Raw genomic sequence first — 26,062 nt, 5'->3', positions numbered from 1 at the left:
TCCAAAAACGGATGAGATGGACAGTGGTGAAGACAACAGGACTGTCAGTATCTGGTAATGATGCACTAATGGCTCATGAATGAAGATTCCACCTGTGCCAGTGTCCAGGAATGCAAGAGTATTGATCAGAATATTCCCCAGGGAGAACTGAACTGGTACTAGTAGCTGTGCAGAGGTGTAAGGATGACCTAGAGTGGCCTCTTTCATCAGGCCTAAGTCCTTCCCAGCTTATTCAGGCACTGGTGGGTGAAGTGCTCTGAAACTGGATGGAGACTATGACATCAAAGCTTTTCCTCTGCAGATATCTTGAACCAGTGAACCTGCATGGCTTCTTCAGATGCTAGTCCTAATTTAGGAGGTGGACAAGAAGGTCTTTGGAAATTCAGGGCAAGATGGACAGGGCAGCACACTGAACCCTTCTCCCAGGTCTGTTCCTGAAAATGTAGGTCTAACTGAATAGCTAGACTGATGAGACCCTCCAGCGTCTCAGGTCCTCAGCAGCCAATTCATCTTTTATATGCTCAGAAAGGCCTTGCCTAAACATGGCAATCAGACTGTCAATGCTTCACTGCAGTTCTGAGGCCATTCTGTGAAAGTCCCCAGCAATACTCTCCTATGGACCACTTACCTTGTCTGATCCGCAGGAGCTTAGAGGCCTTGAAAATGGAGTGACTGAACTCATCAAAGATCTGCCGGAATTCTTGTAAGATGCAATTCAGGCCACTCAAGAGAGGATTATTTCTTTCCCAGATAGGTGATGCCCAGGCTAGGGTGGGAAACAAGGGTGCTTAAGTTCGAATTGCATCCGACACTGATTTACTGGGTCACTGTCATATCTTGGAGGTAGAGACAGATGCAATGTGGGTGTAGAAGGTTGTACCATGGGGGTTAGAGCGGGAACAGAAGCAGACCTGGCAACTATTCCTTGGAGATTCCCAGCCATGGTGTTCAGCTGATCCTGCTGCTGCTGGAGTTGGTGTGTTAGCCTAGCGATGGCAGAAGACTGAGGTGAGTCCACTGAGCTTACGGCCTCAGCAATCTGTAAAGATTGGTGTGAGCCCTTGGAGTTGCAGGGTAGATGAGGCAGTCTCATAGGTAAACCTATGAGGCCTATGCTGGCAGCTGGAGTACATACCATGTAGCGGGACAGACTGGAGCTTCACCCTTACTGGTTGCTTGGGCTCTGGCCTAGCAAAGAAATGTAATGCCTTCAATATCTGTAATACTACATCTTTCACTGACTTGACAATATGTTTTGAAGCTAAGATCAAAGTTTGTTCCTCTGAAGAAGCCTCATTTTGAGGCAAAACTTGGGCCTTAGTCAGGACTGGAAGGATTGGAGATGTCACATTTTAGAAGATGTCTTTTTTTGAGTGCTGGTTGAATGTGGGATTGGAGAATTTGGAGAAGTTATGGTCTTGAAGATATCAATTTTTGTATGAAATCTTGTGGGATAAGCTAAGATACCATTTTCAAAGTGCTGGAAGTTTTATAAGATATAAGAAATTGATGAATAAAAATATTTGGAAGAATCTTTGGGTTTGGTGTGTTAATTTGTTTTATGGTTGTATGTATTAAGGTGTGGCTGGTGGTGGATGTAGAAATATTTTGTATGTATGAATGGGTATGTATTTTTATGGGTGGGTTTTAGAGGTTGATCATGGTGAAATGTAAGAATATTTAAGGTCATAAATGCAAAATTAATATGGCTATGAATTAATGTAAATTAATGTGAATTGATCTGTAAAGTTATTTGCTGATATTGGGGTTAATTTTTTAAGGCCCACGTGGGTGTCCATGTGCGCGCGGTTCCTGGTGTAAGCACATGGACGTGGCTATTTTATAACATACGCGCGTTGATGCATGCATATTATAAAATATGATTCCCATGCGCACATGTGTGCCGGATTTTAATATCTGCTCGCGCACGTGCGGGCGGGTGGCCTCTCACGCACATGGGGGGGGGGGGGGAGGCAAATTTTGGAAAGTACGTGCGGAAACGCGATTGGGCCTTTGCACAGTTCTGTCCCAGTCTGCTCCAATTAAGGAGCAGATTGGGAGGGAAATTTCTTATACCCCTACCTACACTTCCTCCCTTTTTCCCTCTCCTCCCCATCCCCTACCTAGCTATCAATTTTTTTTTGTTTTTTACCTTACTGCTCCTTAGGATCAGAAGTAACTTTGGCATGCCAGCCTGCTGCCAGCGTGTGCTTCCCTGAGACAGGGTCTAAGAGCCGCTGTCCCAGTTGGCCCCTGCAATGCCCATCTCCTCCCCGCCCCCGCCCTCACCCCACCCCTTTTCGTTGGCCAGCACTTCTGCGCATACCGGGGGTTTCACGTGTGGCTGGGCCATTTCTAAAATGTGCTCGGCCACACGTGTAACCCCTGGATTTTACGTGCGCAATGCTTTGAAAATTCGGACAATTATGAGTAAAAAAAGTATAGTGAAATTGATTTATATGCTTGCCCCTTCTGCTGCGGACCTTATAGACTAACCAATTTATTGAAGCATGAGCTTTTGAGGACAGATTCCACCCGATGCCTGTCATCTTTATCCTCTCATGTATTTCAAGAATTTGAATTTGAATTTATTAATACTTATTATTTGCACTCATTACAATATAGTTTGAGGAGAATTATATCTGAATGTTTATAAAAATGCATCAATCAATACACAAACTCTGTATAATATAACAATACAATTACAGACTCTTAGAATCTTCTTCCCTTGCATGCACAAAAGGACATGAACTGCGAATCGATAAGGTAATAGGCTTGTATAAAATCATTTTTAGGGTGTTCTTCAATGCTTTTCCACATTCAATCAATCTGACAAAGCCTGGCAATGAATTCCAAAAGTGGACACACAACTAAAAAAGCCCTGTATCTTGTAATGTCCAGAAGGGAGGCATGATCAACCAACCACTGGAAAACTCAAGGATTTCCACTTATTTCCCATGGAAGTATTAACACTTGTTGATTACGAAAACTGCTTCCCGCATGGAGCTTACACACTAATCCCTTAACATGGTTTTATGATTTTGTTAAGCTCTGCCTGAGTCATGCTGAGGATAAAAATGCTCACTGCCTCTCTCTCTGTCTCTCTTTCCTCTATCCAGGCTAGAGGCTTTCTAGTCTCTTCACTTTTTCCTCTGATTTCATAGAAACAAGAGAGCCTAGCTCCTCTCCCACCTTTATCCTGGGAAAGAACAAACTGGAAACTCTGCAGGCAGAAAGCACCTACTGCACACCCAGATTGGTGTACATCAATGCCATCCCTGCTTTAGGAGCTGGATCTCTGATTTAGGGAATTCTTTGAATTTAGAAAGGCACAGGGGCCTTACACATGAGGCACATTTTACATAATAATCTGTAGCTTGTATTGTATTCCTATGATCTCACTCAAAGATTTGTGGCTTACAAATCATGGACTGAGATTCTAAGAGGGCTCTGATTAATAGGAGATGGTCTGTGTTGGTTCCTTTTTCTCCCTGGAAGTGGGGTCTTCATTGTCATGAGCTTTCTCTCTGACTTACTTGAGTTATTGTATGTGTGCGTTCCATTCATTTTTAAAATTTACAACTTCCATTTTACCTTCATATTGTACTGACATTTTGTTTGTAGTGCACTTCTCTCGCACTGTTTTTTTCTTTCTGAAAAACACACGCCTAGTTGTTTCTGTTCTGACACATTCTTTTGATTCCTCCTTTGTCAAACCTTTAAAATAATAAAAAGCAAAATTAGAATTACTTAAGACCAGTAAAGGGCAAGTGCAGTATACACAAGTCTCTTGAGCTGAAAAAAAAAAAAAGATAACGGGCTATTGTTTTCCCAATTCAAATCAAAGTATCACTGTTCAATACATAATAACAAATGTAAATAGAAAATAACACTTTGCCACAAAGCCAAATAATAAGGGGAGTAAAAGTATATGAAGAAAGTAGGCAGGCTCAAAGAAAAATAGATTTTCTTTCACTTTGTAGAGGGGAACTGCTCATGGTATGTTCATTGAATGCTTGCTTGGGGATTACAGGTTTGGGGATTGTATTCTTGAAAATAAGCTAGTTTGCATCAAAGCCTTGAGGTGAATGTGGTACTCAGTCTACACACCATCCACCTGCAGCGAATAGACACTGCCTGGAACTTGCTTGACTTTTCCTAGCACCATTGGGAGCCACCATGTCCTAAAAACAATATACCTCCCTTTCTGAAATTTAGCATGCTTCAGAGTTATGTTTTTTTCTCCTCCCTCTGGTAAGAATCTCTATGATCAAGAATATCTCGCAGTGATGTGACCACCATGCTTCTGAATAACAGAGTCATTCATCAAAATGCATTAGTGCGTTATTGCGGGCGTTAGGGCCCTAACACCCATGATAACACCATAATGCATGCATTATTTTTTGCATCACTCGATGCGTATGTAAATTCTGAAATTTTAGTCAAAGGGGAAGAGTTTGGGTAGAGTTTATAAAAATGAGGAATGTTTAATGTTGCATGTGATAGTGTAACACATGTTATCATGCTGGAACTAACTACAACTTTTTTCCTGGTGTTAAGCTGAGAGAGGGGAGAGGGGGTGGAGTGGCGTGGAGTGGAGTAGAGAAAGAGCCTCTAAGGTGGCACACATATTAGTCATCTATTTATACCACTATATGAGAACATAAGAAAATAAGAAATTGCCATTCTGGGTCAAACCAAGGGTCCATCAAGCCCAGCATCCTGTTTCCAATCCAGGCTACAAGCACCTGGCAAGTACCCAAACACTAAATAGATCCCATGCTACTGATGGCAATAATAGCAGTGGCGATTCTCTAAGACAACTTGATTAATAGCAGTTAATGGACTTCTCCTCCAAGAACTTATCCAAACCTTTTGTAAACCCAGCTATGCTAACTGCACTAACCACATCCTCTGGCAACAAATTCTAGAGCTTAATTGTGCGTTGAGTGAAAAAGAACTTTCTCTGATTAGTTTTAAATGTGCTACATGCTAAATTCATGGAGTGCCCCCTAGTCCTTCTATTATCCAAAAGAGTAAATAACCAATTCACATTTAGCCATTCTCAACCTCTCATTATTTTAAAAACCTCTATCATATCCCCCCTCAGCCATTTCTTCTCCAAGCTGAACAGTCCTAACCTCTTTAGTCTTTCCTCATAGGGGAGCTGTTCCATCCCCTTTATCATTTTGGTCGCCCTTCTCTGTACCTTCTCCATCACAACTATATCTTTATTGAGATGAGGCAACCAGAATAGTATACAGTATTCAAGGTGCGGTCTCACCATGGAGCGATATAGAGGCATTATGACATTTTCTGTTTTATTCACCATTCCCTTCCTAATAATTCCTAACATTCTGTTTGCTTTTTTGACTGCTGCAGCACACTGAGCTAACAATTTCAATGTATTATCCACTATGACACCTAGATCTTTTTCCTAGGTGGTGGCTCCTGATATGGAACCTAACATTGTGTAACTACAGCATGGATTATTTTCTCCTATATGCAGCACCTTGCACTTCAGTCATCAACTCAACTATGAGTAACTAAGTTGGAAGCCACATTGCTTTTCAGTGTGGTTTTTTGGATGCAAAAGAATGTGATCATTATCAGTACTGTTTACAGTGAAGGAAAGGGGCTTGTATTGGAACAATTGCAAAAGGGCCTTGGAATTATTGATTCCCCCCCCCCCCCCACACACACACACACAGGGAGCCCTGAAACTCAGATGCTAATGGCTATCCATAGAGAGACTGAGAACACTGTTTGAGGAAAGGGACCATCTCTCTTTCTATGTGCCCCTCAGTGCAGTCTGAGGGATCAATCCCGCCCACTAGTAAGTGCAAATGTGTGGTGGGTCTTTCTAGTGGGGTCGTTTTCAAAGAGGGAGCATGCACATATTATCCTTTGAAAATTGCTGCAATCTCTGTGGCTAATTGCCTTAAAATCTACACGAACTGTTAGAAAGTTACCCCATAAGAGTAAACTGAAATATGTTTGGAAAAAAAGATATGAGTGTTATTCATTATCTGATATAGTCCATTTAATACTATTTGCAAACAAGGTCCCGTTTTGTTTCTTACTATAGTATGATGTTTACATTGCTTTCTGGTTCTTTATTAGCAATAATATTAAAGAGTAGTGCCTTACTTCTGAACTTACCAATGCCCTTCTTTCTTAAATATTTCATAAAATACCTGAATTCTTCAGATTTTCAGAGCTGTATTGATAGAGAAGGTCATAGATGCCACCCATTGAGCCAGCGCTGAAATAATGTGTCCCAAAGTCATCAAAAATTCTACTATATAAGGCATAATTGTACTCCAGGGGAAGACTGTGAAGTGCCTTTAGAAAGACCTCTGAAATCCATAGATCTGTCTCTTTCATTGTAAAGTTAGACACTGACATAACTTTATGGATCCTGATAAAATTTGAATTCTACAAAAGAAATAAAAAAAAATACCAAAAAAGCATGACTTTTAATGCTTTCCAACACATGGAATTTTGAAAAGAAATATATAAAAGGGAACACTGTCTGTCCATCTATTCAGCCATAGGCCCAATAACGTGTTAAAAAAGGGACAGAAATTCACCAAATTTGGCATGCAGGAAGAAAATGTGAATATCTGAAATGATTTTGAAAACCTGAAACATTGGATTAGTATTTTCAGAGAAGAAAGCCTCCAAAAATAAATCCCCATTGCTTTCTATGTGAGATTGCAGAATGTTGACCAGTGCTCCAGTCCAAGAGCTCCTCCCTCACCCTTCCAACATTTTGGTCCACAGGCAGAGACCGGGAAAAATAATGGAATCAATTAGTGAAGGATAGCACCAAAAGGCACTGTCAAAGCCACCCCTCCCCATACTTCCAAAGACATGCATGCACACACACACACACATGCACCTCACACCCCCTGACAAAAGCCTACAACCCCCTTACACACACTACAACCAAACCTATTCACACATCCCTATGCATCTGCCCACACCCCATATACATCCACATCCCACACACTTTTACACCCATATATGCCCACATATTCACACACACAGACACATGTCCCAATCCCACACATTCCCACTCTCCAGACACACAACCATGCCCATACTCTCCCATACACACACCCCGAGATGTCCTCAGCCTCTTTCCTCACTACTGACACCACACATACCTACTTACTAACAACCCACACCACCTACCCATACACCTGCACACATAGACATATACACACTCACACACACACACACTTCCCATTACACCCACATGCACACATATCTACCAAACCTATGTAGCTCACACCCATACACCCCATTGAAATGGTCCACATCATCTCACACCACCACTTCCTTCCATGTATCCTCAACCCCCCCCCCACCCCATCCACATCCACATCCACACCCACATACCCCTTCCACACATTGACTTCTCCAGGACCGTTCTTCCATTAGGAAACCTAGTTGGTCAACTAGAGTACCAACATTTTGAGCAGAAAAATCCCAGAAAAAATAAAAAAGGGTTGATTTTCCTCTGAAAACTGTCTACTCCTCCATTTGTTTCCCTTTGGGCACTTTAATCCAGTGCAACAAATCTGTTCTGTGGCAACCAAGCACTTCTTCACCTACTGTGCTTACTTTGCAGTTCCTCCAGAATATCCAGAAGCAGCAGGAGCTGTTGCAAGTACTCCTGCCACTATCTCTTTCTCTCTCTCAGTACAGACCTGCTGTTGGGGATCCCAGACCCTTTATGATCATGTCTTCTTCAGTGTCCTGCTTTCCACAACAGCCCCTCTTTAACTGTGGCATATGTTAGATTGCAACAAGATCCATCAGCAGTACTCCTGTCAATACTCTCCTCTCCCTTGCTGCAGCCTATGGCCCCAAAAGTACAACAGACCACCCAAAACTACAGTCCTGGAGGCTACCTCACTATCTAGCTCCTCAACAGACCACCCAAAATTGCAGTCATGGAGGTTTCCTCACTATAAAGCTGCACCATGCCAGCACTGGGTTGCTGACAAAGCTAATCCCACCAGTGCATCAAGATGAAGGTCATTCCATCAATGGCAGAAGATAAGAGCAGACCTTTTAGCCTGCTGGTGGACCCCATCCTACCAGTCATCTAAAACAAGGCCTGTTGCTGCTACAGTTAGGAGGGAAGAGAGAGAGAAGGAAATGAATGCATGGTAGGTATGGTGAGTGAAGAGAGAGAGGATGCTTGAGGATGTTTGGAGGGTTGGAGATAGGGTGGCGTAGAAAAAAAAGAGGTGGCTGGGTATGGTGGAAAGATAGTTTATGATGGATGGCGGGTTGTGGGAAGGAGAGAAAGTGTGGTGAGTGGGTAGGGGATAGAGATAGAGAGAAGCTGGGTGAGTTGGGTTGCAGCAAAAGAGAGAAATAGAAGTTGCTGAGGAAGATGAAGGCTGGAGAGAGAGAGAGAAGTATCCAAGTGGGTAGTGAGCAATATAAGAAGGATGCTGAGTGGGTGTGGTTAGGGAGGTGGAGAGGGAGAGAGGGGGTCTTGGGCACTGTGGAAAGAAGGCAAAGGTTGTGTTGATGCTGTTATGATGGGCAAGGGATAGAGGAGATTACTTTAGGGGAAGAACAGAGAAAAATGCTGGACAGGAGGGAGAAAAAGAATATGCTGGGCATTATGGACAGGAGCCAAAGGGAAGGAGATGCTGGGAAGAAGATGAGGGGAGAGAGGGGGGCGCTGTGCCAGAGAAAACTGTGCTGGAGCCATTGCCACTGTCAGGGGGAGGGAGGGCACAAGGGAAAAGGTTTGCCTAGGGCACCTAATACTCTTGTACTGGCCCTAGACTCCTCCCATATCCCCTGAATCCTTCATGTACACACTTATATACTCTACACTTGCACCCCTCCATAAACACATAACCATCAACACACAACATAGACCCACACAAAGCCCCACACATACTCACACACATCCACACTCCCACCTACACACACACACACACACACACTCCACAGGCCCTCAAACACGCATCATATACACAACATACATATTATACACACAGCCTAGCCACAAGATACCTCGCCTCACTTTACTTCGCACCCACATCCCCACCACTTTCATACATTGCACCCCTGCACCACACACACACACACACATACATCTGTGAGCCAATCATGCCCTTGAACACATTCCCATGCACCTCCCCACCCACTGCCCCATGTACATACCCCCACCCACTCTCATCCACATACAAACCCACAAACTCCTCCCCAGCATTGACTAACACCACATCCCCACACCAACATTCACCCCACAGAGAAACAAGCATACTTCCACATAAACACCACTTACTCCTCCATCTACCCATGTGCAATTCTCTAACACATAAATATTTATTACATTTTTTGGTCGAGTTTGTTATGCCATGTCACTTAAGTGCTCCAAAGTACATTACAGCATTATAAAAATATAAATTTATTAACACCTTGCTGTCCTTCAAAAATTCCAATAATTGGTAACATACTACTTTTGTTGTATGAAGGAATGTATGGGATTTGATTTGCTGACTGTACAGTGATAGTCTGAGATAAGTGTCTGCTTAGATAAGATATACTGAAGTTCATTCTATTAGAAAACATAACTGGTGGATTAAGTGCTAGAGTGGAATACATAGCTGCATCTAATCTTGGGGCCTCCCTGGTAAGAAGACAATGTCAATAGCCCTTCCTTAATGCAGTAAAAGGTATGCAACAACAAACACATTTGTAGCTGCATTGAGAGGAAGCATTTCCAGGGAGCGGGAAAATGCATGCAAAGATGACATTTTCAAATCTTTGTGTATATATCTTCAGCGCAATTCTTCCTGCAGAAAAAGCAGGTGCAAGTGACCACATGTACTAGGTGATTTATCATTTCACGTTAGGGCCCTAACTAGTGTGATAATGCTGTAATGCACGTGTTAAATAGGGCAATATGTGCTAGTATGCAAATTTGGTATGCAAGTGGAAGACGTTTGGGTGGAATTAATGGTAATGAACAGCTCCAAATGCGGAAGAGTAACGCACAGCAACATGGGTTTTAATGTCAGAAATAGCTACACTTTTTTTCTGTGCGATGTGATCACGTTAACTGTGCGTTCCTGGGCGAAAAGGTTTTTATCGCACATGCTGTTCGGAAAGAGAGAGAGAGAGCAACATCACTCTACTATTTATACCACTGTAAGAGGGAGCACTTTTAATTCAGAGTGGAGTTTAGGAGAGTGGGATAGGTTTGGGGTGGAGGGTTTATATACACAGTAGGAAGTACAAACAGCACAGAACACATTACTGAAGATTTTCTGTCATTTCAATTATTGAAAGGTACAAGACGAGTTAATTTGTACAATGAACTCTCTGCCTAGCTTGTTGAACTCTCTTTCTAGCTTGTTTGAAGTGTTCTGTGGTATTTGTACCTCCTACTATGTATGTAACCCTCTCCAAACCTACCCCACCCCCCAAACACCCCCTCCGAGTTAAAAGTGCCCCCTCTTATAGTGGTATACATAGTAGAGTGACATGTTCTCTTTCTCTCTCACCGGAATAGCATGTGTGATAAAAACCTTTTCCTGGTAATGTACCCCACAGTTTATTAATCAGCACATGAAGCGAAAAATAGCTCAGGTGTGATACATTTTTCACACTTTGCAGAAATTACCTATGCACTAAGGGAGGGAGCAGGGAAATTAGCCTAACCATGTCCCCTTTTTTATCCTCTACATTTATAGCATTTTGATAAATCTAGGAGGCAGTTTGTATTCTAATTTATAGCATTTTGATAAATCTAGGGGGCAGTTTGTACTCTACATTTATAGCATTTTGATAAATCTAGGGGGCAGTTTGTACTCATGGCAATTTTCAAAGTGAACTCATGCATTTAGCTCCACTTTAAAAATTGGTGCATAGCAGTTGGGTAAAAAGGACACATGATCTTTGTCCCAGTAAAGAAAGTTTGAAAATTGGTCCTTAAGAATGTGCTAAGTCAGGGGTGGGCAATTCCAGTCCTTGAGGGCCACAAACCAGTCAGGGTTTTCAGGATATTCCTAATGAAAATGCATGAGAAACTCTGCCTCAGTTGTATGCAAATCTATTGCAGCCCTCTAGGACCCGAATTGCCTACCCTTGTGCTAAGACTTACGATAAAGGCAGAACACATTTTCCAGCATGTAGGATAAATAACAAGGGAACTACCAATGTGGGCATTAAATTTTTTATCTGTTTCAGTATATGCATTGTACCTTTTTATAAGAAGCATAAATTGCTTCCTCAAAAGATGAAGATGATGTGACTTTTGTATGTGTCTTCTTGGAGAACAGTAATGGGATCCCAGAAGAATGTGATCCAGAGTGATCGTGCGAGCCAGATTTTAAATTTGTAGCCTCTAAATTATTTAAACTGTCATAGAAATCTGATGCTAAATCGTCATCTTCATCTTCCACCTGAAGAAACAAAATAAGAAATATAAATTTAATAAAAGAGCATTGTTAGTGATCTGTTTTTGGAAAAAAAAAAAAAAAAGATTCCTTTCCTGTTTATTTAGGTCTAGGAAAATAAGCAGATTTGGGTCCGAGTAGAGGGAAAGTAGCAACAAGGTTTAAAGATTGGCCCTACAGTTACATGATCTTTGTCAAGTACTGGCTGGTACTATCTGTAATCCTCACTCATAAGTAGCACCAAACTAATGAGGTATCCTAATGGTCAATAGTGGGCCAAGTTATTTTCTTTATCAATACCCTTCATTTTTGGTTGTATTATATCCATCTTGAATCAAGTCTCTCACTCACAGCATCATTAATCTCTCTCTCACTGGTTGATACAACACTCCCTTCAACTACTGAAATTTGCTAAAATTGAATAGTTCCATTTTCTGGTGAAATCTGTTCCCTCCTAACTTTTCCCCTTATCAACTAGATTCAAACTGCCACAGTCACTGCCCCCACTACTCCGAGCTGGGATTCCTGTTTGGTTTTGACCTACCTTTCATTACTCATTTTAGTTTGGACACAAAAAGTTGTCAAATTCTAGCTCCATAATATCTATTGAATCTATCATTTCTTTGCCTCTCAACTACTCAATTTTTAGTCTACTTCACTTTTATCTACTGTTTTAATTTTACAAATCTTATTCTAATTTTAATTCTTCCCATCTTGAAGTCCATGAATGTAATGGCATAATCAGGGCTGGATAAGTCTGTCCTGAAAAAAACCCCAAAGCCAGTTGGCAACCTTAGGAATCTCCCCACTTTTGTAATATGCCTATTAAAGATCTTGTATAAACCAGTCATGGTCAATAGGAGTTAAGGAGCACAGCATAATTGTTACAAAAATTATTTTATGTGATTCGTTTTTCTTTCATGGACCCAGTTTCATACAAATCTATCTCAATATACATTGTAATCAAAATAAAACATTTATGATAAAGTCCTGAGAAAAATAATATAATGATAGGCCACACAATGCAGTGTAAAGAGAAAATATATCTAAAGAAGGGTCCTATTTACTAAGCCATAATAAAACTAGGTGTTAATGCCCAGTTTTAACATGACATAGTAAAAAAGCCTTAGCTACAGTTTTAATGCCCAGTTTATTAAAAGGTATTAATCTATTAGCGAATCCTATGTTAAAATCAGAATTAATGTGACTACATTACTGCTACTGGTAATACATGAGTGTTACTGGCATCATTAATGTGAGCTCTGAAAGGAGAACCTGTCTTTTTCCCACTTGTACATTGTGTTCAAATCTTTTTTTATTGAGTTTTCCTTATAATATACAAAAACACTGATAAATATACCATACAGTGGTGCATGGTTTCTGCACAACACCATAGGCAAGACAAAAGACAAATTATAACAATCTTATTCAAAGAAAATACAATGCAAACATTAATTTCAATTCCCCCCCACCCTCCCCACTCTCAATGACCCAAAATCATGACCCAGGAGAACAGGACAAACATTTCCTTCTACATTGTTACCATCCTTCTGGTGAACCAATTACAAGAAATCATTCTATATTAAGCTTCTTGATTTATTCGGTAGGCTTTGGAAGTAAGCATCCCAAATCTTCAAGAACACTATCTTTTTCCTTATCTCATCAACAATCTCTATATATGTTCCATGAGACACATCTGATGTAAAGCATTTTTCCATTGAGTTACCATTGGGGCCTCTGGCAATGTCCAATTTTTTTTTAAATTATCATTTGTTTTAATCGAAACCAAAGCTTTTTGTCTCCATAGCCTTGTATATGGATCCCAATACGATACACTCCCCAGATCATCGAAAAGAAAGAGCAAAGCTTCTAAAAGTAAACTTGCCTTTGTAACTTGGTAAATATAATTTTGTATTGCCTACTAGAAAGTTTTTAAAGCAATACATGTCCAAAACTGATGCCCCAATATACCATCTTCTTTGTTAGATCTAACACATAAATTAGTTGATGGCAATTTCAGAAGGTAACCTTGTTTTTGGGGAGAGAAATACTGTCTAAGAAATTTATACTGAGTTTCCCCTCAGAGAAATGCTAGTATTCAGAGATGGAAGTCTCAAAAAACATTTAAGGTATTGGGGTGCAGTCATGTTCAACCCTATTTCAGCTTTCCAGACAGCCAGAATGCCTGTAAAACATAAAGACAACTCCCATCATTTAAGCATTTGACAAAAAGATGAAACAGTTCTTCAGACTGGATCCTCCAAATCAAAATATTCCATCAAGAACTCTCTAGTCTCATGTGCCAGCTCCTGCTTATCCAAAGACAATATAATGCTGTATTTGCAAGTATGTGTAAAAGTGCTTTTAAGGAATAGAGAATTGTTGCTGGAAATACCCAAATGTCATCACTACTCCCTCTTCATCCATCAAGCTTGAAAAAGTTTTGAAGCCTTTCTTATCCCAGGCAGAAAAAAATGGGGGAATGCATCTGCAGAGGAAACCCCTTATTCCCTTGAATAGTAGAAAATGGTAAATGTTATAACTTTGATATAATTGTGCACATAGCCATTTCCACGCCAACACCACTGGAGCCACCAGTGTCGCAATGAAAACACCTCAGACGGTCTTCAGGGTGAAGCGTGCTCCCAGCATTTTGGGCAGCCCCCTTTTTATTGTAAAATCATTACATAGCATTGCATCGGATACATACGTCACATATTTACTGCTACAATATTTCCACAGAAATGTTTATGCTGACCTTTTACTACGTGGGTGCAAAGAGGTGCAAGCGGTCAATCTTCAGGCAGGGAGGGGGGAGGTCATTAGCTGGTCATGAGGCAATGGTACTGAGCTACCTAGGTGTGAAAACCCACAGAAATGCAAGTAGGTCATAAACTAAGCTGGTGCTGCAAAGCTTCTGCTGCAAAGCTTTTGCCCTAGATATGTTCCTTGCAGACTTCCTGTTAGCTATAGACAGGAAGTATGTTTACTTGCTAAAACTTGCTGCGGTCGGCACAAAACAGTTTCTTTATGCTAAGAGTAGGTTTTAGACATGGGACAGATGTTGACCTTCTGAGGTGGCGTGCCATCTGTCAGGGAAGCCAAACACCCAACCCCCACACACCAGTACACTGCACTGTAAGTGAATTGGCCAGAAGAGAAGAGACATATGCAGAATATACCTGGGATCCCAAGGATGTAACATTGCCTGCTCCATTTCAAGTGGGCTATAGAAATCCATGCCCAATATCCAATCTCCCATGTGGTGCAGTAGACAAGCCATATTATACAATTTTAAAGCAGGGCACCCCATGCCTCCCCCCCACCCATGGCCTAAACAGTGTTGCGAGAGCTATCTGGGGCTTCTTTTGCCTCCATAGAAACTGACATATTAGACACCCAACTTTTGCAAAATCTTTTTCTGTTTGACATATAAGATAACAATTGAAAGAGATATATTAAGGTAACAATTGAAAGAGATATAACCACTTTGGAAAGAGAACCATCTGAACAATGTTAATTCTAACAGCAAGCGATAAAGGGAGATCCATCCACTTCAAGACGGTATTTCTAGTTTTCACAAGCAGTCTTAAAATTGACCACCAATAACTGAGATGGGTCCCTATGTAATTGGATACCAAGATATTTAAAGAACTTTCAAGCCCAGAGAATTGGGAAATCTGCCTTATAAGCCTCTACCACTATATCCTCCAATGGCAAAGCCACCAACTTATCCAAATTAAGCCTTAAGCCTTCCACATGACCATAAATTGTAAATTCCTCCAATAGATGTGAGATCGAAGTTTGAGAGTTCATAATGTGCACCAATAGATCATCTGCAAAAGCTGCCATCTTAAACTTTTGTGGTATTGGCCCACCCACAGGAATCCCTTGAATTTCTGCATTGTCTTGAATTCTTCATAACAAGGGTTCGAGTGACAAAATAAACAATAAAGGAGAGAGAGGGCAACCCTAATGGTGTCCCCCCTTGCTATTCAAATGGAGCTAAGAACCATTTACCAACACTGTGGCAATGGGTTTGTGATATAACTTTTTGACCAACTGTAAAAAAACCTGCCCATCCCCATCACCTGCAGCATGGCAAACTGAAATTTCCAGTCTATATGGTCGAACATCTTTTACGCCTCAAAACCTAGCAGCACCGAAGAAAAATGCTGCCATCTACTGCTTTCAATGGAAGCAATAATTCTGTGCAAATAAGGTGAGGAACATCTACCAGGTACAAAACTTACTTTTCTGGTCCCACTAGAGACTTTATTATTCAGGCCATATGATTTTCCATCACTTTGGCCAACAACCTTATGTCAAAATTAAGTAGCAAAATAGGTCTATATGACACTGGAGCCATCAAGTCACATCCAGGCTTAGGCAAGACTGTGTTCAATACCTCATTAGGGGCCAAGGGAACTCACCCTCTTCTATTAAGACATAATACATTTCCCCTAATGGCACTAGAATATTTTTTTGATAACTTATAAAACTCCACTGGATAGCCATCAGGACTTGGTGCTTTAAGTATTTTAGCTTGTTTAATATCCCTCTGCAACTCCTTCAGTTGTAGTGGCTTATTCAACACCTCTACTTGATTGGGGGACAACTGAGGTAATGCTGCAGATGCTAAATAATGCTGTATGGCTTCTGGATCACTAGACTTAGCTGTATACAGGTTATAATAAAAGAATCAGAACATCTCTCAAAAACCTTCAGTTGAATTAATCAGATCCCCATTCGGTGAACGCAGAATGGTAATCTATTTTGTACCCACCCAGTTCTTGGTCAAACTGACAAGCATTCTCCCTGACTTCTTACCAAATTGAAAAAATTTGCTTTTATAATACAATAGATTCTTTTATGTTCTTTGATGGAGAAGCAAACTCAAAGCTGTTTGGATTTTGGTAGAATTGCTTTTATGCACAGGAGACGGCCTACTTTTTAGCAGCCTCTTTGCACTCTATTGCTGCTGTTCCAGATTGAGGATCTCATTCACCATTGCGCATTTCCTTGCCTCGATAAAAGCTATGATGTCTCCTCGCAACACTGATTTTGCCATTTCACAGAATAGAATTGAGGTAACTCTATGTTCTGTATTAGTGTTATAAAAACCTTACCACTTCTGTGTTATGTACTTTTTAAATATTGGAACTTCGAACAAATACTTGGGAAACCTCCAAGAGTTTCTGTGCCCAGAGGGCCTAAAACCCTCCAAATCCACCCATACTGGCACATGATCCAATATCTCCAAAGGCCCTATTTTTGAATTTATTACTTTGGAGAACTCTGCTCTACAAACCAGCAAATTATGAATTCAAGAAAATGTGGCACGAACCCTCAATAGGTGAGTATATTCCCTATCCAAAGGATGGCGCATTCGACAGCTGTCAACCAATCCCAAGGCATCATACACATAGGAAATACCCTTAGCCTGGGTAACGACAATGGAAGCCCTGTATGAGGAGTGATCCAAATTCGGATCAAGTACACAATTAAAATCACCCCCACAGTAATATTGGCACACCCCCATACTCCATCAGCATTGTTAATATCTTGGTAAAGAAGTGATAGTCATAAACATTAGGGATATAAACATTGCAGAGAACTTCAGAAATCCCATATAACACCCCTTCCATAATCAAGTGCCTCCCCTGTGGGTCTTCTAGGATTTTTTTGCCTGAAAGGGAGTTTGTTTACTCACCAAAATAGCTACCTCTGATGTGTGATTTATGAGAACTGAAAAAACGTTACCCAGCCACTGCCTACATAAGTTTATAAGTTAAGGGCTAGCATATATTTCCTTTTTGGCCCAATTTTTATATACTCCTTTTTTATATAGACATTAATAGTTAATAATTTATTTTTAGGTAGATTATGTAATCTTGTTTTTCTCACATTTCTCTCTTTAAATTCTGCTGACTTCTAACAGAAGTCCTGGTTTCTTCTGTCCAGCTGACCTTTCACTTTTATTGTCTGTTATCTTGTTTCCTGCTACTTTTCTGTTCTGTGAGATAAGGAAGAGAGGAAAGACCAGTTTTCTTAAGGCAGATGGTGGTTTAGATAGTAACCACAAGCTGAACTGTTAATTAGCCAAAGACTGGGAAACTGTCAGAGTATACATAAGTGGTCAGTGGACATTTGAAATTGCAAAAACTTTAAAAATAACTGTTGGTCTTACAAAGTGCTGAATGTGTGACTTTTGTAAGTGGACATTGTTTCAAATCCTGGACATTGGAAACACCATCTATCAGATGGCAAGCAACATCTGCAGAATTAGGAAAAGTTTCAATATCATGCATCAACAATGCTGATATGATGTCATGGCAACATTTTCTCTGATTGATTTGGAAAATTATAAGCAACTAGGAGACAGTTGCTGGCAGAACGCACTTTGAACACGTACTCATTCTTACTCACTAACCAATTTACTTACACATACATAGTAGGCTTGCCATCTGATAACTGGTGTTTCCAATATCCACTTATAAAAGTCACACATTCAGCACTTTGTAAGACCAAAAGTTATGTTTTCAATTTTTGCAATTTCAAATGTCCATCTCTGATGAGCTGATGACCACTGATTATTACTTACAGTAATAAGTTACTATAATATCAGTGCAATACATTCAGCTATAAGACCGATTCTCAGCACTAATGATAAGACTAACATAAATGCTACAGTATCCAGAATAGTAGCCTTTTCATCATATAATACAGAGAGAGAGAGAGATCCATGAGAAAGCTTCAGGATATTTCAGAAGAGACAGACGGCTGCTGGCAATTCCCAGTTTCCAGCTTGTGGGGTGAGAAATTTCCATGAAGGGTGGGATTTGTAAATAATATTTTCCTATTTTAAAACAGAGCTGATTACATATTTAAAAGGCAGTCACAAGCTAAGAGTAATAGAATAGCAAAAATTACTTTATGGTTTTCAAAGATATATTTGATTTTAAACTGGGAGTCACTGAGAATATTGTTGTGAATTGTTGTTGTAGCTAGTGACAAGGTTTTTAAATCAAATTAGAGTTGCTAAAATGTTTTCATAAAGATGTGTGATGATATATCTTGTCTGCTATTATGAAATTGTAAGGAGGGCAGCCCTTGCTGGTGTCGGGGGTGGCAGGGGAGCCCTCCAGCCACTCCATATGCCCTTTTGGACTGACTGTTGGCAGTATGGGCTCCTGTGTGATAAGGTAACCAAAGTGCCACACAGGAAGACCCGTGTGTCTGTCTTAACTACAGGCAGAGAGAGTTCAGGTCCAAGCACTGAAAGGAACAGGCAGAAAGCAACAGAGTCTGACAGACGATCCAAGGTCAGGGCAGATGGCAGGCAGATGAGATCTAACACAGTCCAGGGTCAAGGCAGGAAGCAAGCAGGCAGAATCCAGAATGGTCCCAGGTCAAGACATGCAGTGCCCATAACCAGATACACAGTGAGCAAGGCAGGGATCAAGTACAGGCCAAAGAACCTGTTGCCTGGAGAATATGACATCATCATTGGGGTAACTACCTGACTCTCCACCAAAGTACACAGAATCATGCACATAGATGTGCATGTAGGCTTGCTTATGCGTCCCTTCACCGGGTTTTGGTTATGTGCATGTCAGAGTGCCTAATGGTGGCTCTCTGCCATGTGGTGAGCATCTGATGCTGGGGAGTGTGGGAAGGAAGCTAGATTCTAACAGTACTTCCCCTCCAAGGGCCTCTCCTCAATCTTCTAGGTGTGGGCTCGATGAGAAATCAGTGATGAAAATTTCATATTAACTGAAAATTCTGTAGATTGGATGCTGGCTCCCAGGAGTTCTCAGGACTTTAGCCCTTTTATTTATTTATTTATTTATTTATTTATTTATTTATAACTTTTTTATACTGAAGTTCAAATAACAGAGTTAATTATCAATCCGGTTTACATTACAACCAAAAAACAGACAGTAACAAAAGTTGTCTTACATAGAACAAGGGAGGAGATAACTTGGGAGCAACCTAAGCAAGGGGAGATGTAAAGTGTCAACTGAAAGAACTGGAGGGAAGAAGGGTTATTACAGTTTTAATGGGGATCAGATGCAAAAAATAGCAAGCTAAGGCGGTGAAGAGGATGAACTTAGGAACCTAAGCTTGGGATAAGAAGTTCTGAGGGGTAGTAGTGAATGGCGAGTGGTTATGGGAAAGCTTGTCTTTTAGGCTATAAGATCCTGGAGTTTCTTTCATATCCTTCTGGAATCCAAGATTTTGGCCACCTCAAACTCAGTATCTTCCTCCATCATGATATCCACAGGTTGAGGTGGGGTTCTAGATGGCCAGGACAAAATGGTGGGCTTTAAAATGGAGACATGGAATACACCATGGATGTGAAGTATTGTTGGTAATTTTAGCTTGTAGGTCATACTCCCAACCTGGCATACTAGAAAAGGCTGTACAAAGTGAGGAGAAAATTTAAGCAAGGGTATGTGAAGTCTTAAATTCCTTGAGCTTAACCAGATGAGAACCCCAGGTCAAAAGTGGGGTGCTGGTCTTTGCTTTTTATCCGCTTAGATTTTGGCATGGGTGGCAGTTTGTTCCAATAGTCGATGAGTTGATTGCCACAAAGTGAATAGTTTATTTATTTATAGAATTTTATGAATCGCCTTCCAAGACTTACAGTAAGTTCTTCCAAGGTGATATACAACAAAAGTAGAACAATAAATCATAATAACAATACAGTAAAATACTTAAAACAATAAACTATTAAAAATACTAGTCCAGAGGAAATCAAAATTAAAAGTCTTAAAGCCAAACCACCTGAACACAAAACTAAGAAATCATCAGCGAGGTCTTCAATTTATGGAGAAAACACAGTAAACATGTTTCTTCCCTGATCGATAAAGGGAGATCATTCCAAATCTTAGGAATTGAAATAAGAAATGTTCTGCAATTTTACATGCCAAAAAGCTCTCAATGATGGAAGTAGATGACTGTATTGAGAGCATTTCCATGAGTGAAGACTTCCAGCACAGCCTAGATGACATATGAGGGAGGCCAACCCCATGCAAAATCTTAAATGTGAGAACAAGTACCTGACCTTTCAGGTTGGTGGCAGGGCATGTTGTATGCATGGCTCATGGTATGGTTATCTGATGGTGCTGGCCATAGACTAGGAAAAATGGAGAGGATCCTGTAGCTTTACTGATGTGATTGCTATGGCAGGCCTCTGCCCAGGGAAGGTGGGAGCCCAGTTGTCTTGATGTTGGTTGATATAAGACCAAAGGAAATCTTTTAGAGATTGATTAGTCCGTTTGGTCTGTCCGTTGGATTGGGGGTGGTAGTTGGATGAAAAATCCAGTGTAATTTCAAATTTTTGCATTACGACCGCCAATATCATGCGGTAAATTGAACCCCATGATCAGAAAGGATGTGATGGGGAAGTCTGTAAAGACAGAAGATATGTTGAATGAATAATTCAGCCAACTCCAGACCAAAAGGTATACCAGGTAGAGGCATAAAATGGGCCATCTTTGAAAATCGGTCCACAATTACCTATATTGTGGTGTTGCCAGCAGAATGTGGAAGAGGAGAATGTTGAAGCTCAACTGCACTTATTAACATTACTGTAGTAATTCCTGCATGTTTTACAACCATAATACTTAGTAAAAAGTTTCAGCCCATCCTAAAATGAATGATTTTAATGCTGACAAACTCTGTGACAGCTTTCAGACCATGAACGTAGGATGATTATTAATGTAACTGAGTAACCTCAGGCAAGTCATTTCACTATGCTGTGCCTTGGTGATAACTCAGTTATATTTCAGTTTTACATAATTTGACAATGGTATTAACTGTTATGTTTCATGGACCCAATGATAATATAACAGTCTTACCTAAGTCAGGTCAGTGCCAAGGGTCAGCTAAGGTGGACAAAATCTAGATCAGAAGCAGACCGCTAGTAACAGAATCTAAATGAAGTCTTAAATTAGGGGCAGGCAGCAGGCAGACAGAATCCAATTCCAATCCAAGTCAGGGGCAGGCAGCAAGCAAACAAATCCAAAGGCAATCCAAGTCAGAGATAGGCAGCAGGTAAACAAATCCAGAGGCAATCCAAGTCAGAGGCAGGCAGCAGGCAAACAAATCCAAAGGCAATCTGGTTCTCAAGGGAACACAAGAATCGCAGAGAAGCAGCACCAGCACAAGCAAGCCTGTAGCTGAGGCAAGGCTTGTGCTCAAACACCAGGCTAAATACTCCAATTTCCCGCACTAGCACAGGGGCTCTTGGGAGGGACATCGATATGAGGGGAGGAGAGCAGCCAAGCTGATTTGCGGCGCATGGCCATGATGCCACTGATGGGGGTCCATGTTGCGTCGGGAGGCTGTCAACGGAGATGAGGTACAGGCCCGCGCCACAACATTAACTATGTTTTGCTGAGATGTTTCAACAATATACAATACAGCATGTTATGGTAACCGGCCATGGATTGCTAGGGAATTCTGAGCAGTTGTGAGGACTGCACCCTAGGTAAAAAGTTAAATACTGATAATTTTGCAATACTAGCCATGAAATCTGACTGGTTATGAATCCCTAACCATTGTGATGAGACCTGTTTTTTTGCTTTTAGATATGAGAAGTATAGTAGGATATTTGCTCTAAATTTGAAGAATCTGCTGACCACAAAAGAGCAAAAAAAAAAAAAAAAGAATAAAAGAGTCCGACATGGTCGGGACTGAGAAATCTGATTTGCAAGTTGCTGGGAAATCTGCCAGACCATGCTGCTTTACCAGTATCAGATACCTGCTATCATTTATGGCAATTACAAACCAACAATTACAGTAACATATCTCTTCTGAAGCTTGCCTGGGATGCTGTAAGCAGAGGATCAGTCATTAACTTTTTTCACAAAGCAGAATTCATCCTGCCCAATGTAACACAGCTGTCAAGTGGCATGTAACTATGCTACTAATCTTGTCATCTTTATATTCTGCTCAAAGGATTAAAAGACAAGCTCTTTATTTAATCTTGTACAGTCTACAAAGATCACTGCAGAGTATTAACCTCCTGTAATCATTACATAGATTTAAAACCACATGATATAAGTATATTTCTACCTGAAAATTGATACTCTTGAGGTTTGCAGGAATACGAAAAGATTTTCTTGTGTCATTGCTTCTTATTGTATTGCACTTCCCTTGGTAGAAAGAGTTATCAAGGACTTCTCCTCTATTCTCTCCTGACAGAAGATTAAACCTAGAGGTAAAATAATTCAAGAAAGGCAGTTAAATGTAAAGCAATCGCCAAATAATTGTTACTTAAAGGTTGCTAATTGCATCTAGGGTAATTGGGAGACTTTCTGACAAACTATAATGAAAGATCATGTCTGCACTTCAATGTCATATGAACCTTCAGATGTAGTTAGTGTTGCATCCGTTGGTCGCAGACGGCTGCAACCGCTCTGCCTTACCTCTTTTCTTCCATTTTCCTCCACCTTGGGCAGGATGGCTGCCTCCGGTGCTGAGTGCCAAGGGCATCGGCGTCTCCAGCTTAGTATGGGCATTCCAGTCTGCTATGCTCACTCTCGTGGCCTCCTAGGGCACGCACTCGCACATCTCCTATGCTCAAATACACATCATGGCGGGAACTTCGGGAACGTCCCCACCACATGATGTCAATACCTCTGGGTATTTAAAGCCTCCGCTTCGCTACCACCTTTGAATTAGCAAGGACTTCGGTTTAAGCTACTCTGACCGCTCTAAGCTGCACGCTTATACGCCACTCTACACTCCAAGGGCCTTGCTCCTTTAGAAGCTCAAGACACTCGCTCCTCGGGGGTCTCTCGCTTCCATCAGCCTTCGGGGCCTCTACTAACTGAGACAACTGCTCCTCGGGGGTCTCTCTCTCTTATTCTTTTCAGGATCTCTGGACTATCAGGTACTCACTCCTCGAGGGCCTACCAGTCTATGTATCCTGTTCCACGGACCTTTGGTCCCACCATCTCACTACCAGGAAGACACCTACACTCCTGTGAGTACCTCTACGATCCGGTGCTCCAACTCCACCCACCAGGATCGGCGTTGCCCACACCGCAGGTCCCCACCTCTCTTGAACATCTGGGTGATATTCTACATCTGAGACTGTTGAACGTATTGGCACCTCGTGGACCTCAGTGCCTTACCTTCCTGCTTCATACCATCTATCTAATAGGGATGTGAATCGTTTTTTGACGATTTAAAATATCGTCCGATATATTTTAAATCGTCAAAAATCATTAGGGCCACGATACAATATCAATTCCCCCGATTTATCGTTAAAAAATCGTAAATCGGGGGAAGGGGGAGGGCAGGAACTTACTTACTTGCCCTAAACCAATGGCAGGAAAACCGGCACACTAAAACCCCCTAAAACCCACCCCCGACCCTTTAAATTAAATCTCCCACCCTCCTGAACCCCCCCCCAAATGCCTTAAATTACCTGGGGGTCCAGCGGCGGTCCGGAACTGGCTCCTGCAATTGAATTGTGTTGTCTTCAGCCGGCGCCATTTTGCAAAATGGCGGCGGCCATAGACCAACACGATTCGACTGCAGGAGGTCGTTACGGACCCCCGCTGGACTTTTGGCAAGTCTTGTGGGGGTCAGGAGGCCCCCCCAAGCTGGCCAAAAGTCCCTGGGGGTCCAGCAGGGGTCCGGGAGCGATCTCCTGCCGCGAATCGTTTTCCGTACGGAAAATGGCGCCGGCAGGAGATCGACTGCAGGAGGTCGTTCAGCGGGGGTTCCGGACCGCCGCTGAACGACCTCCTGCAGTCGATCTCCTGCCGGCGCCATTTTCCGTACGGAAAACGATTCGCGGCAGGAGATCGCTCCCGGACCCCCGCTGGACCCCCAGGGACTTTTGGCCAGCTTGGGGGGGCCTCCTGACCCCCACAAGACTTGCCAAAAGTCCAGCGGGGGTCCGGAACGACCTCCTGCAGTCGAATCGTGTTGGTCTATGGCCGCCGCCATTTTGCGGCCGCCATTTTGCAAAATGGCGCCGGCTGAAGACAACACAATTCAATTGCAGGAGCCCGTTCCGGACCGCCACTGGACCCCCAGGTAATTTAAGGCATTTGGGGGGGTTCGGGAGGGTGGGGGATTTAATTTAAAGGGTCAGGGGTGGGTTTTAGGGGGTTTTAGTGTGCCGGTTTTCCTGCCATTGGTTTAGGGCAAGTAAGTACTTCCCTCCCAAAGTTGATGAAGTATTAAGGCATTTGGGGTGGGGGATTTAATTTAAAGGGTCGGGGGTGGGTTTTAGTGTGCCGGCTCAGGATTTTAACGATTTTCACGATATTTTAAACACCCAAACGGCAACAATACGATTCCCTCCCCCTCCCAGCCGAAATCGATCGTTAAGATAATCGAGGACACGATTCACATCTCTACTATCTAAAGCAGTACAATAAAGCCTTCCATTCACTCCATGTCTGCTATCTGAGTTTAGCCTATCGCTGTGGTTCCCCACAGGGCCCCTCCCCATGGGCGGAGTCATCTCCACAGCGACCAAGGATCCACAATGCCACAAACACAACTGTTTTCATTTTGTCGGTCTCAGTTCCATTTCTATTATTTTGTATATTACCTCTCTCTCTCTCTCTCTCTCTCTCTCTCTCTATATATATATGCATATGTATGTATAATTCTACTTCTCCACAGATTCTGGCAAATTGCTATTGAAGGTGAGAATCTAGAGTCATCCTGGGCTGGTGGCTCAGTTGTAGTGAGGTGCACTGTTATAGAGACCTGGGGTGGATTCCAGAGTCTGGTTGGCTTATGTTCATCAGACTGGTCATTTCTTGGGATGCTGCTCAGGCAATTTTCACAGTTTCTGGGAGAAGGGAGTCTGCATTATCACATAATGGCAATAAAACCCAATGGCCAGACCAAGGGTACCTGTGTGTTGGCTTTCAGAAGAGATGTGATATGAAGCCCTCATCTATATAGCAGGGTGAGGAAATGGGTTATAAAAATAGGAAAAATCCACAGGGAAACTTGTGAATAAAGGCTCATAGCTCCTTAGTCTAGTAGAGGCTTTTCTACTTGAACTTGAAGTCCAAATGAGAAAGAGGAAATCCAGGCCATAAGAACCTGGCAAGTACCCAAAAACTAAGTCTATTCCATGTTAATGTTGCTAGTAATAGCGGTGGTTATTATCTAAGTCAACTTAATTAATAGCAGGTAATGGACTTCTCCTCCAAGAACTTATCCAATCCTTTTTTAAACACAGCTATACTATCTGCACTAACCACATCTTCTGGCAACAAATTCCAGAGTTTAATTGTGCATTGAGTGAAAAAGAACTTTCTCCGATTAGTTTTAAATGTGCCACATGCTAACTTCATGGAATGTCCCCTAGTCTTTCTATTACCCGGAAGAGTAAAAAAACGATTCACATCTACCCGTTCTAGACCTCTCATGATTTTAAACACCTCTATCATATCCCCCCTCAGCCGTCTCTTCTCCAAGCTGAAAAGTCCTAACCTCTTTAGTCTTTCCTCATAGGGGAGCTGTTCCATTCCCTTTATCATTTTGGTCGCCCTTCTCTGTACCTTCTCCATCGCAATTATATCTTTTTTGAGATGCGGCGACCGGAACTGTACACAGTATTCAAGGTGCGG

General features: G+C 41.7%; 1 protein-coding gene across 2 annotated transcripts in view; it reads right to left on the bottom strand.

The window, feature by feature from the left end:
- Positions 1–26,062, bottom strand: part of C6 (complement C6) — a 171,274-nt gene that overhangs the window by 84,778 nt on the left and 60,434 nt on the right. For both annotated transcript variants that reach the window (XM_029578119.1, XM_029578128.1), the window contains exons 6-9: positions 22,527–22,665; positions 11,247–11,447; positions 6,198–6,438; positions 3,595–3,717 (exon numbers count right to left, since the gene is read on the bottom strand). In XM_029578119.1, the coding sequence (XP_029433979.1) occupies positions 3,595–3,717; positions 6,198–6,438; positions 11,247–11,447; positions 22,527–22,665 (704 nt within the window). The remainder of the gene's footprint in view (positions 1–3,594; positions 3,718–6,197; positions 6,439–11,246; positions 11,448–22,526; positions 22,666–26,062) is intronic.

The sequence above is a fragment of the Rhinatrema bivittatum genome, chromosome 1 (genome assembly GCF_901001135.1).
Source record: "Rhinatrema bivittatum chromosome 1, aRhiBiv1.1, whole genome shotgun sequence".
In the NCBI taxonomy this organism is placed as follows: domain Eukaryota; kingdom Metazoa; phylum Chordata; class Amphibia; order Gymnophiona; family Rhinatrematidae; genus Rhinatrema; species Rhinatrema bivittatum.
This window is presented reverse-complemented; position numbering and strand designations above follow the sequence as displayed.